The following is a 12,307-nucleotide window of genomic DNA, read 5'->3' as shown; positions in this document are numbered from 1 at the left end:
TTCCGGTAGACCGGAAGTGGCGGCCATCTTGAAAATATTTTAGATCGAAAGTTCCGAATGAACAACCCATGCTACCAAAATTTCAGACCTCTACGAATAGTGGAACTTGAAAAAGTTCTAACGAACCAGTTACGTAACATTTTAAATCTGAAGTTAGCTATCATATAATGGACAACTTCATGATATTCTTTATTAAAAAACCTTTAAAATCAATACACACACGGCATATTTATCTTAAAAAACATTTAAAATGAGTCCAAACATGATAGGTTTAATTCTAATATTACTCGAGATATATGCAACTTCCGGTTAAGAATGTCAACGTCCATTTTGACATATTTGTAATGGTCGTGAAAAATCCTTTAAAATGAGTCCAAACATGATACGTTTAATTCTAATATTAAATTCTTCTACAACCATAAGATAATACACAAAATAATCTTTGCACCTGAAGGAAGAGCACAAAAATGAATAATGAATTATATAACATACACAAGATCAATGAGATATGCAGTACGTGACATTAAAGTCATTAGAGGAGCAGAGTTAAAGACATTCACAAAACCAAAAACACAGACGTCTTGAGATCGTGGAGTTGTAAACGAGCGAAAAACGGGAAGAGTACCAAGTTAACATATAACTTAATAACATTGGAATAATGAAGGAAATAGACAAGACTGGACCATACACGTGAAATGGCAAAAGATAAAAGAAACCATAATCAAAATGCGAAATCTACTTGTGGTAAATGTTAAGGTTACGATTACAAAAGAACAAAGGATGTAGCAGTCCTTGGTTTTGTAGTTGTGGAGTTTTTATAATCAAGCAAAAAGTTAATTTGATGTTTTTTATTAATTAATAAAAAAATATATAAAAGGATATATATATAATGATGATTAACGGTCAACATCTCCAAATACAACGTCTATTGTGCCTATAACCGCTACAATATCAGCCAAATAAGCTCCCGTTCCCATCAGTTTATTCATTCCAGCCAAGTGAACAAAACCTGGAGCTCTTATGTGGCATCGATATGGTTTTGATGTACCATCCGATACAATAAATATTCCAAATTCACCTATTATTTAAAAATGTGATATTGATCCTATTATTATTATTATGTGTAATTGGACCGCGTTATACATCACTTGACTAAGTGAAATTTTATCGCTTTTAGAGATTTTCATGTTGTCTAGTAGGTAAAGGTGTAACTTATCTTAGAAACAATGCAGAATACCGAAATACCTAAAATACTATTTGTTTTAAAAGATAAAGCTACGCGACAATACGATTTCAAGTCCGATTTGCATCATACGTCTAGGAACTGACTTAGATACACTAAGAAATTCTGCAATTTGAAAAAATAGATGAACTTTTAATTTTGATATATTTGTAATAGTCGTAAAAAATCCTTTAAAATGAGTCCAAACTCGACATATTTAACTTTAATATTAATGGAGATACAATCACTTCCGGTTTGAAACGTCAATTTTGACATATTTGTCATCTTCATTAAAAAACCTTTAAAATGAGTCCAAACATGATGCACTTATCTCAAAAAACAAAAAAGTTAGAATAAAAAACATTAAACCCGAAGTTAGCAACAGTGAAGATAGCAATTTAATTTTTAAATATTAATACCAACCTTAATTTTTTATTTTTTTATTATATATTTGTTTTTGTGACAAATATTAAGACATTTTATAAAAATTAAGAATATGTCAAAATGACGTTGACATTTCAAACCGGAAGTTGCTTATATCTCGAGTAATATTGGAATTAAACGTATCATGTTTGGACTCATTTTAAAGGATTTTTCACGACGATTGCAAATATGTCAAAATTGACGTTGACATTCTTAACCGGAAGTTGACCATAACTTCATTAATATTGAAGATAAATATGTGGTGTTTGTACTCATTTTAAAGGATTTCTAATGAAGATTACAAATATATCAAAATTAAGGTTGACATTTTAAACATGGAGTTAGTTATCATATAATAGACAAATGGACAACTTCAGGGTGTTCTTTCATGATGTATTCTTTATTAAAAAGCCTTTAAAATGAGTCCAAATATGATGCATTTACCTCAAAATACCAAAAAATTTTAACTTTCAATTTTTAATTTTGACATATTTCTCAACTTCATAAAAAATCCTTTAAAATGAGTCCAAACTCGACATATTTAACTTTAATATTAGTGGAGATACAATCACTTCCGGTTTGAAACGTCAACGTCAATTTTGACATATTTGTCATCTTCATTAAAAAACCTTTAAAATGAGTCCAAACATGATGCATTTATCTCAAAAAACAAAAAAGTTAGAATAAAAAACATTAAACCCGAAATTAGCAACAATGAAGACCAATTTAATTTTTAAATATTAATACCAACCTTAATTTTTTATTTTTTTTTATTATATTTTTGTTTTTGTGACAAATATTGAGACATTTTATAAAAATTAAGAATATGTCAAAATGACGTTGACATTTCAAACCGGAAGTTGCTTATATCTCGAGTAATATTGGAATTAAACGTATCATGTTTGGACTCATTTTAAAGGATTTTTCACGACGATTACAAATATGTCAAAATTGACGTTGACATTCTTAACCGGAAGTTAACCATAACTTCATTAATATTGAAAATAAATATGTCGTGTTTGTACTCATTTTAAAGGATTTTTAATGAAGATTACAAATATATCAAAATTGAGGTTGACATTTTAAACCTGAAGTTATTTATCAAACTGGAGATTATTTTCTTTAATTTTTAGACGAATCGTCATCATTTTGTCTTTAGTTTTAGTGATTATATTTATGCCACGACTTACAGAAACACCCTGTATGCCCTCTGTCCTTGTGATAGCTGTCATCAGTGTTCTGTGATTAAAGTGGATAGGCACCAAACAATTTTCTATAGTTTTGAGCCTGTCTATTCTGAGAAGACTTATATTTCTCAACATAATTCATTTGTGATGCATAACGCGGTCCAATTGTACCTTTTGGATGTTCCGTAGCAACATAAGTAGTGCCAGGTGGAACCTCAAAACCTCTCGAAAAATATTTAAAATGATGAATAAGCGCTTCCATAGACCTCTAAAAAAATTTCTTATTTATTATAGGAGTACTTTTTTAAACACAATTTTTACCTTCATCTCGTGTCTTTTCGGCGGACAAACTTTATGATCGTCCGTTTTTATCTCCCCTTCGGGCATACGATTAATTATTTGATCAATTAACCTAATCGACTGTCTAATTTCATAAAATCTGCACAAATATCTATCGTAACAGTCCCCATTAACAGTTGTTGGAACATCGAATTCTAATTCATCGTAAACCTCGTACGGTTGCGTTTTACGCAGATCCCATTTAATACCGGATCCTCTCAACATAACCCCTCTAAATTGATTAAAATTGATTTTAATCGATTAAAAACTAAATTAAATCATTTTTTTGTTACGAAAATCCCCAATTAATCGCTTCCTCAGCTGAAATCACCCCAATATCTTTTGTACGCATGATCCAAATTCGATTATCTGTTACTAAATCTTCAACTTCATCCATTCTTTCACCTAATTTTCGTATTAAATCGTGTATATCGTCTAATAAACCGATTGGGATATCCTAAAAATGATTAATTTGAAGTAAATAATTTTTAGATAGGTTATGTTTTGTATCATTCCGATATGGTCTAGTGGCTAGGATACCTGGCTTTCACCCAGGAGGCTCGGGTTCGATTCCCGGTATCGGAAAATTTTTTTTTTTTTTTTTTGTTAAAAATATTTATTTACCAAAGTGACACCTCCTGGTCTAAAATAAGCGACGTGCATTCTCGCCCCACACACCCTTTCAAAAATTTCCATGATTTTATCACGCTCATCGAACATCCAAAATAACGGGGTTATAGCTCCGACGTCCAAAATCGTGCAAGCCAAAGCTAATAGGTGGTTTAAAATTCGATTTAATTCGCACATTAATGTTCTTATGTACATTCCGCGACGAGGAACTTGTATGTTTAGGAGACGCTCAACTGCTAAACAATATGTAAGTTCGTTACACATCACAGAAACGTAATCCAGACGATCCATATATGGCAAACCTTGAACGTACGTTTTATATTCCATTAATTTTTCAGTACCACGATGAAGAAAACCAATGTGAGGTACAACGCGAGTCACAATCTAAAAATTATTAATACTTTTTTGATATCGTTTTAATTTAATTTTTTTACTTCTCCATCTAGGTGAGTAACTAATCGTAAAACACCGTGAGCGGCTGGATGTTGTGGCCCAAAATTAATCGCCAAATTTTGTATGGTTACGTTAGCTGGTTCTACTTTATCGTTCCATCTCGGCGGTGGTATCTTTAACCCCGGGGGTTCATTTATTACGGCCCCATTAAATTGTTGGAAAAATTCGGCGTCTGGACACCATCGATGAGTACGAATTTGAGTCACAACGTTCTTCTTTTGGGTAAGTTTTAATACAGCTTTCTCAAATGATGTAATTAACATCATATTCGTTTAATTAGATTTATTTAAAACGAATAAATCTAATAAATAATTGACATTGACGTTTAAATAAACAACTTCAAATCGGCTTTGGTGAACTCCTAAAAGATGGCGCCACAAGACATTTTTTAATATTTTAATAATTAATTCTCCGTTTGTTAAAAAATTGTATTTATCAAAAAAATGATTTAAGAAATGCATTTAAGTAAGTTTTAATGAATATAATTAATTATATCAAAAAATATTATTTATTGATCGATTTAATTAAATTACGTAAAATCATAACAGGTGGCGCCACCATCGAAATCCTTTACATTTTATCCATTTTCCACCTTATTTTCGCAACAATTTCCTAAATCGCAATTATTTAATAATAACTTTATTAACAATTTACGCCCACGTTAAATTAATAATGCTTCAATCCAACGGATGAAAAAAAAATCTAAAAGATCGCCTTTAACCCGGAAGAAAAAGTGGGGTTAGATAAATCCTAAAAGAGGGCGCTACAACAAATTTTTAATTGTTTTAAAAAATTTAAAAGTTATTTATTAAGAAAATTGAACTAATAACATGAATCTTTAGATATCCGAGATCGTCAAGTACCTCGAATTCCGTTTTAGTGCAATAAAAATATACAACATAGCGATATGTAGCAATATCATGTTTGGATTCATTTTAGCGATTTTTTTGAATAAAGAATATATCATAAAAAAACACCATGACGTTGTCAATTTGCCTATTTTATGATAACTGACTTCAAGTTTAAAATGTCAACCTCAATTTTGACATATTTGTAATCTTCATTAAAAATCCTTTAAAATAAGTACAAACACGGCATATTTATCTTCAATATTAATGAAGTTATGGTCAAGTTCCGGTTAGAAACGTCAACGTCGATTTTGACATATTTGTAATTGTCGTAAAAAATCCTTTAAAATGAGCCCAAACATGATACGTTTAATTCCAATATTAGTCGAAATATAAGCAACTTCCGGTTTGAAATGTCAATGTCATTTTGACATATTCTTAATTTTTACAAAATGTCTCAATATTTGTCACAAAAACAAAAATATAATAAAAAAAATTAAAAATAAAAGTTGGTATTAATATTTAATAGTTAAATTGCTATCTTCATTGTTGCTAACTTCAGGTTTAACGTTTTTTTATTCAAACCTTTTTGAGATAAGTGCGTCATGTTTGGACTTATTTTAAAGTTTTTTTTATAAAGAATACATCATGAAAGAACACCATGAAGTTGTCCATTTGTCTATTATATGATAAGTAGCTTCATGTTTAAAATGTCAACCTCAATTTTGACATATTTATAATCTTCATTAAAAATCCTTTAAAATGAGTACAGACACGGCATATTTATCTTCAATATTAATGAAGCTATGCTCAATTTCCGGTTAGAAATGTCAACGTCGATTTTGACATATTTGTAATTGTCGTGAAAAATCCTTTAAAATGAGTCCAAACATGATATGTTTAATTCCAATATTACTCGAGATATAAGCAACTTCCGGTTTGAAATGTCAATGTCATTTTGACATATTCTTAATTTTTATAAAATGTCTCAATATTTGTCACAAAAACAAAAATTTAATAAAAAAAAAATAAAAAACTAGGGTTGGTATTAATATTTAAAAATTAAATTGCTATCTTCCTTGTTGCTAACTTCGGGTTTAGTGTTTTTTATTCTAATTTTTTTGTTTTTTGAGATAAGTGCGTCATGTTTGGACTCATTTTAAAGATTTTTTAATGAAGATGACAAATATGTCAAAATTGACGTTGACGTTTCAAACCGGAAGTGATTGTATCTCCGTTAATATTAAAGTTAAATATGTCGAGTTTAGACTCATTTTAAAGGATTTTTTATGAAGTTGACAAATATGTCAAAATTAAAAGTTCATCTATTTTTTCAAATTGTAGAATTTCTTGGTGTATCTAAGTCGGTTGGTTTCTTAGATTTTTTTAGATTTTGTTTTTCGTTTTTCGGATTCGGTATGCGCACCACTCATATAATGTTTTTGCAAACACCCCTTGCCATAAGTTAATTTCCAAGAAATTTAATATTTTGTTTTTAAGAAAAATAACTAGAATTCAGACCTATTCTTAACATATTTAAAAAAAAAATTTCCATCATTTTGTAATTATTTTTAAGTTTTAAGTTTAATTTACTTTATTATATAAGTTTTAATTATTTAAATTAATTATATCAAAAAATATTTATTGATAGATTTGATTAAATTACGTAAAATCATAACAGGTGGTGCCACCATCGAAATCCTTTACATTTTTCACCTTATTTTCGCAAATTTCCTAAATCGCAATTATTTAATAATAATTTTATAAACAATAGTTTACTCCAACGTTAAATTAATAATTCTTGAATCTAATAGATTGCTTTTAACTCTGAAAAAATATGGGGTTAGAAGAGATATAATCCTAAAAGATGGCGCTATAACAAGTTTTTTATTATTTTAATAATTAAATCTCCGTTTGTTAAAAAATCGTATTTATTAAAATAAATAATTAAGAATAAACATTTAAGTTAATTCTAATTAATTGACTTAATTATATAAAAAAATATTAATAGATTTAATTAAATTACGTAAAATCATAACAGGTGGCACCACCATCGAAATCCTTTACATTTTCCACCTTATTTTCGAAAATTTCCTAAATTGCAATTGTTTAGTAATAATTTTATAAACAATAGTTTACTCGCACGTTAAATTAATAATTCTTGAATCTAAAAGATTGCTTTTAACTCTGAAAAAATATGGGGTTAGAAGAGATATAATCCTAAAAGATGGCGCTATAACAAGTTTTTTATTATTTTAATAATTAATTCTCCGTTTGTTAAAAAATCGTATTTATCAAAATAAATAATTAAGAATAAACATTTAAATTGATTTTAATTAATTGAATTAATTGTATCAAAAAATATTTATTGATAGATTTAATTAAATTACGTAAAATCATAACAGGTGGCGCCACCATCTAAATCCTTTACATTTTCCACCTTATTTTCTCAAATTTCCTAAATCGCAATTATTTAATAATAATTTTATAAACAATAGTTTACTCCAACGTTAAATTAACAATTCTTGAATCTAAAAGATCGCTTTTAACTCGGAAAAAATATGACGTTAGAAAAGATAAAATCCTAAAAGATGGCGCTATAACAAATTTTTAATTATTTTAATAACTAATTTTCCGTTTGTTAAAAAATCGTATTTATCAAAATAAATAATTAAGAATAAACATTTAAATTGATTTTAATTAATTGAATTAATTGTACCAAAAAATATTTATTGATAGATTTAATTAAATTACGTAAAATCATAACAGGTGGCGCCACCACTAAAATCCTTTACATTTTATCCATTTTCCACCTTATTTTCGCAACAATTTCCTTAATCGTAATTATTTAATAATAATTTTATTAATAATTTACGCCCATGTTAAATTAAAAATGCTTCAACGCAACGGATGATGAAAAAAATCTAAAAGATCGCCTTAAACCCGGAAAAAAAAGTGAGGTTAGAAAAGATGGAAGAAGCAAATGATTTATTAAAAAATGGAATTTTAATTGAAACGAGTAAAGGGTAAGTACCCAAATTTTTCAGTGTTTAATAAATTAACAATTAATTTTTAGATTAGTTTGTATGTCGGTAACCGACGCGTTATCGTCAAATTTAAATTTATCAGTAGAAGAGCTCCACAGCGTAGCAACACAATTACTCTCACAACAACAAAATAAGGAGGTTGTAGCCGATAGTGATGGTTTTACGAGCGAATCGAGCATAGATGTGATAAATATTCAAAGCATTCAAGAGCCTATATCCTTCGATTTAGTCAAACCAGAAAGTATCGATGTAAAAAGTAATGTTAAGTTTGAAGTTGAGAAACCCCCGGTGAAAAAGAGAGGTGGTTGGCCTAAAGGGAGAAAAAGAAAACCCGAATTATTACATTTACCCCCAAAAGCCCCTGCTACTGGTTACAATTTATTTTTAAACGATCAAAGGAAGTTATTAAAAGATATTAATTTACCGTTTCATGAAAAAACTAAATTAATCGGGAATAAGTGGTCCTCTTTAACTTTAGAAGAAAAAACTCCTTATTTAGAGAAAGCAGAGGAAGAAAAACGAAGATATAGAGAAGAATTTAGAGAATACCGACAATCGGGGGCTTACCAATTATATTTAGCTAATAAACGCAAGAAAAGGGCTAAATATAATGTGTTATCTGAAAGTGATATGGATGCAACTGATGATATTGATGTAAAAAAAATTTTAATGGTTAAAATAATTTATAATTAATAAATAAATTAATTTTAGGATGAAGATAACGAAGAATTATATTGTAGAACTTGCGACCAATGGTTTCATAACCTCCACAATAAAAGCGAACACCTTTTAAGTCGACAACATCAACAATCAATAGCCGGAGCAATCTCAAGGGAATTAAATTCCGATCAAGAAACAGACGTTGCCGGAACGAGTAGTTGTTTATCGTTTAGTACCTCATTGGATGAATCAAGTTTAGATGGAATGCCCCTAAATAATTGTGCAGGTCAAAAACAACAAAATGAACCGATTTCCGATGCAATGACAAATTTAATTTGTGCCGTTTCTCGTCGCGAAGCTGAGATTAAAGCTTTAAAATCAAAGTTGGAGGAGACGTTGCAAAAAAACGGGACGTTGTTGCAACAGTATAGGTCTTTAAAAGAAATTGAATGTGGTGTTAAGAAGCATTTGGCTTTGTTGAAGGAGCAAGAAAAAGATATGGAATTGAATGTGTTTCGTTTATGGCAGGTTCCTAGTTGGTTTATTGTTACTGATTTAAATCAAAGTAATGAGGAGTATAATTTGGAGTAATTTGGTTATAAAAGCGGGGGTGAAATAAATTATTAAATGTTTTATATTATTATGGTCAAATACAAGGACTCAAACTTGTTTGTGTTTGTTGTATGTTTTTGGGAATTTTATCATAGATATATTTATATTATATTGACTTTTAAAGTTGTTATTTTGAAATTTATCACAAATAGATTTTAAGAATTAACCTAACCATCTTGAGAGATGTCTAGAACTAGAAAGTTTCAGGTTTAGCTGTGCGTTAGATTTAGTTTTTTCTTGTATTTCAGTGCTACATTGTTGCTTAAACCTATTACTACTAGTAGTTAGTATTCCACCATTCACAGGAATTAGTATCTCTTTTAGGTGTTGTATATAAAATCTCTTGTTACAGTTTCGTCTAGTTTCCTTCTCTTCGCTTGTACTTCATCATTACATTCATTACTAACAGAATTGTCGCTGTTATCACTTTCGATTATTAATTAAAGTATCCTGTTTTTCGAATTTTGCAATTTTCGCCGTTTAAGTTTTAAAAATTCGTATAAAATCCATTTCTTGGAATATGAGTATGAAAATTTCCCAAAGTGTTAATAAGAGCGCCCTCTTTTCAATGAACCAATCCGTTTTGAAAAATAACTTTTAGTTTTTGAGAAAACAATATTTGAAGTTTTGATAAAATTTTCGATGTTGCAATTTTCATCGATAACTTTCAAAATTCGCTATAAAATTCATTTTTTGAAGGATCCTTGTGGAAATATCACCAATTATTAATTAAAGTGTCCTCTTTTTAATGCAATCAGCCGTTTTGAAAAATCACTTTTAGTTTTTGAGAAATGATAGACAATTTTTTCGAATTATACAACTTTCGCCGATTAAGTTTTAAAAATTGGTATAAAATCAATTTCTTGGAATATGAGTATGAAAATTTCCCAAAGTGTTAATAAGAGCGTCCTCTTTCCAATGAACCAATCCGTTTTGAAAAATAACTTTTAGTTTTTGAGAAAACAATATTTGAAGTTTTGATAAAATTTTCGATGTTGCAATTTGTATCGATAATTTTCAAAATTCGCTATAAAATTCATTTCTTGAAGGATCCTTGTGGAAATATCACCAATTATTAATTAAAGTGTCCTCTTTTTAATGCAACAAGCCGTTTTGAAAAATCGCTTTTAGTTTTTGAGAAATAAATTTTTTGAAATGATAGGCAAGAAGAAGAAAACAATATTATTTGGACTTATATAAAAATAATAACAAATACGAAAAGAAATACATAATATGTATTTATATATTATAGAAAACAAATATAAAAAAAGAGTCCAAAAGGGTTATAGACCTTAGTCTTCCTGCCCGTGACTTTGAATTCGTTTTTTTTTAAGCAGTGTGAGCCGTGTTATGGGACAGTGGGTAAGGGAGAGGGGAATGATGATGAAATTTTTTAGGGCGTTTTTGTGGAAGTTCATAATTGCTTTAAGGGATATAAACTGTCGTCTATAATGGCAGTTTATAGGAGGAATCTTTGTAAGGTCGTAAAGGAGTTCGTTGGAAGGGTTGAAAAGTGGGTTGTGAGGGTGTCTAATGCGAGTGATAATTCTCAGGGCTGTTCTCTCTGCTACTTCTAGATGGTACTGTGATCCTCTCGACGCTTCAGTCATGATTAATGAGGCATATTCGATAATAGGTCGGCATATTGAGATGTATATGTGAGTAGCGCATTTGGTGGATATCCCTCGGCCTCTATATGAGAGTGAGCGGAAGTGTTTGGCGCGGTTTTTGACTTTCATTTTTACCTTGATGGCGTGGGCATAGAATTTAAGGGTTCTATCCAAGGTAATGCCGAGGTAGTTGCAAGTTGGTGAAGCTGTGATAGGAGAAGATTGAATTATTATTGTGGGAGGAGCAACGCGAATAAGGAGGAAGGGGATGAAGAATTGGGTTTTGGAAGGATTTATCAGGATACGCCATTTTCGGTACCATTCCTCTATGTTTTGGATGAGTATCTGCAGCCTTAGGATTGATGATGGAATGTCTACATCATGTGCGACGAGAGTAGTGTCATCGGCATAAAGTAGGGCGTAAGACATCGGATTGAAGACGTCTGGGTTGTCGTTGTAGATGTCATGGCAGTAGACGTTGACCAGTGCTGGCGAGATGGGAGAGCCTTGAGGGAGACCTTGTTGAGCGGTGAAACTGTGAGAGTAGTAGTTTTTCACTTTAACCAACGGTCTTCTTTCAGACCACTCCTCTGTGCCATACGGAGTCGAATGCCTTCCGAACATCCAGGAAGACTGCGGCGGATTGTTGTTTTTGGTAACGTGCGAGTTGGAAGTTTGAGACAAGCACTGCCAAGGGATGAGATGTAGATCTACCTTGTTGGAATCTAAATTGGTATGACGGAATCCTCCTTGCAACAACATCGAGCAGCTTGTTCTTCAAGTGTACCTCGAAAAGCTTCCCCATTACGGGTAGCAATGAGATAGGACGATAGTTCGTAGGGTCGGATAGAGAAGAATCTTTCTTGGGGATGCATATAATAATAAAGGTCTTCTCTCACCCTCTCAAGGTGTTCAACGTGGATGTTTACTATTTTTTCCGGGCTAGAGTGTGAACAGCCATCCGTAGGGTCAATAAGCTCCTGGGTTTCTGGCGACTTTTGGTACTTCGAAAGTTTGCGGACTTCTTGCCAGTAGTTTTTACCCTTGCTTCTGTTGATTTTGTCATAGGCCTCCACAGGCTCAAGTATTTTTCGCTTCTGAATTGCTGCACTAGTTTTTGGATATTTTTATTATGCTCGTTGAACATTCTTTTCAGAGCAGGTTCCTCATAGGATATAAAATCGCGGTAGAGTCGTCTCTTTCGAAAATTGAAATTTACAATTATATTTTAAATTTATTATAATCTCCGGAACGGGCTCTCGACCGAGGTCCTCCT

General features: G+C 30.7%; 2 protein-coding genes and 1 non-coding gene across 3 annotated transcripts; 2 read left to right on the top strand and 1 right to left on the bottom strand.

Annotated features, from left to right (window-relative positions):
* Positions 1–832: 832 nt before the first annotated feature.
* On the bottom strand, positions 833–4,592 carry LOC111421331 (NADH dehydrogenase (ubiquinone) 49 kDa subunit). The gene is made up of 6 exons (XM_023054473.2): positions 4,236–4,592; positions 3,796–4,185; positions 3,465–3,628; positions 3,154–3,403; positions 3,004–3,100; positions 833–1,078 (listed from the first exon to the last, which is right to left on the bottom strand). Exons 1-6 carry the CDS (start codon positions 4,518–4,520, stop codon positions 897–899), a joined length of 1,368 nt encoding a protein of 455 aa, XP_022910241.2. The 5' UTR covers positions 4,521–4,592; the 3' UTR covers positions 833–896.
* On the top strand, positions 3,685–3,756 carry TRNAE-UUC (transfer RNA glutamic acid (anticodon UUC)). Its single transcript has one exon. It is a non-coding gene; the product is annotated as a tRNA-Glu (tRNA).
* A 3,272-nt stretch (positions 4,593–7,864) lies between the features above and the next one.
* Positions 7,865–9,478, top strand: LOC111421327 (uncharacterized). The gene is made up of 3 exons (XM_023054466.2): positions 7,865–8,128; positions 8,179–8,803; positions 8,861–9,478. The coding sequence occupies exons 1-3, from the start codon at positions 8,073–8,075 to the stop codon at positions 9,398–9,400; spliced, it is 1,221 nt and encodes a 406-aa protein (XP_022910234.2). The 5' UTR covers positions 7,865–8,072; the 3' UTR covers positions 9,401–9,478.
* The last annotated feature ends 2,829 nt before the right edge of the window (positions 9,479–12,307 follow it).

The sequence above is a fragment of the Onthophagus taurus genome, chromosome 3 (genome assembly GCF_036711975.1).
Source record: "Onthophagus taurus isolate NC chromosome 3, IU_Otau_3.0, whole genome shotgun sequence".
Taxonomy (NCBI): domain Eukaryota; kingdom Metazoa; phylum Arthropoda; class Insecta; order Coleoptera; family Scarabaeidae; genus Onthophagus; species Onthophagus taurus.
This window is presented reverse-complemented; position numbering and strand designations above follow the sequence as displayed.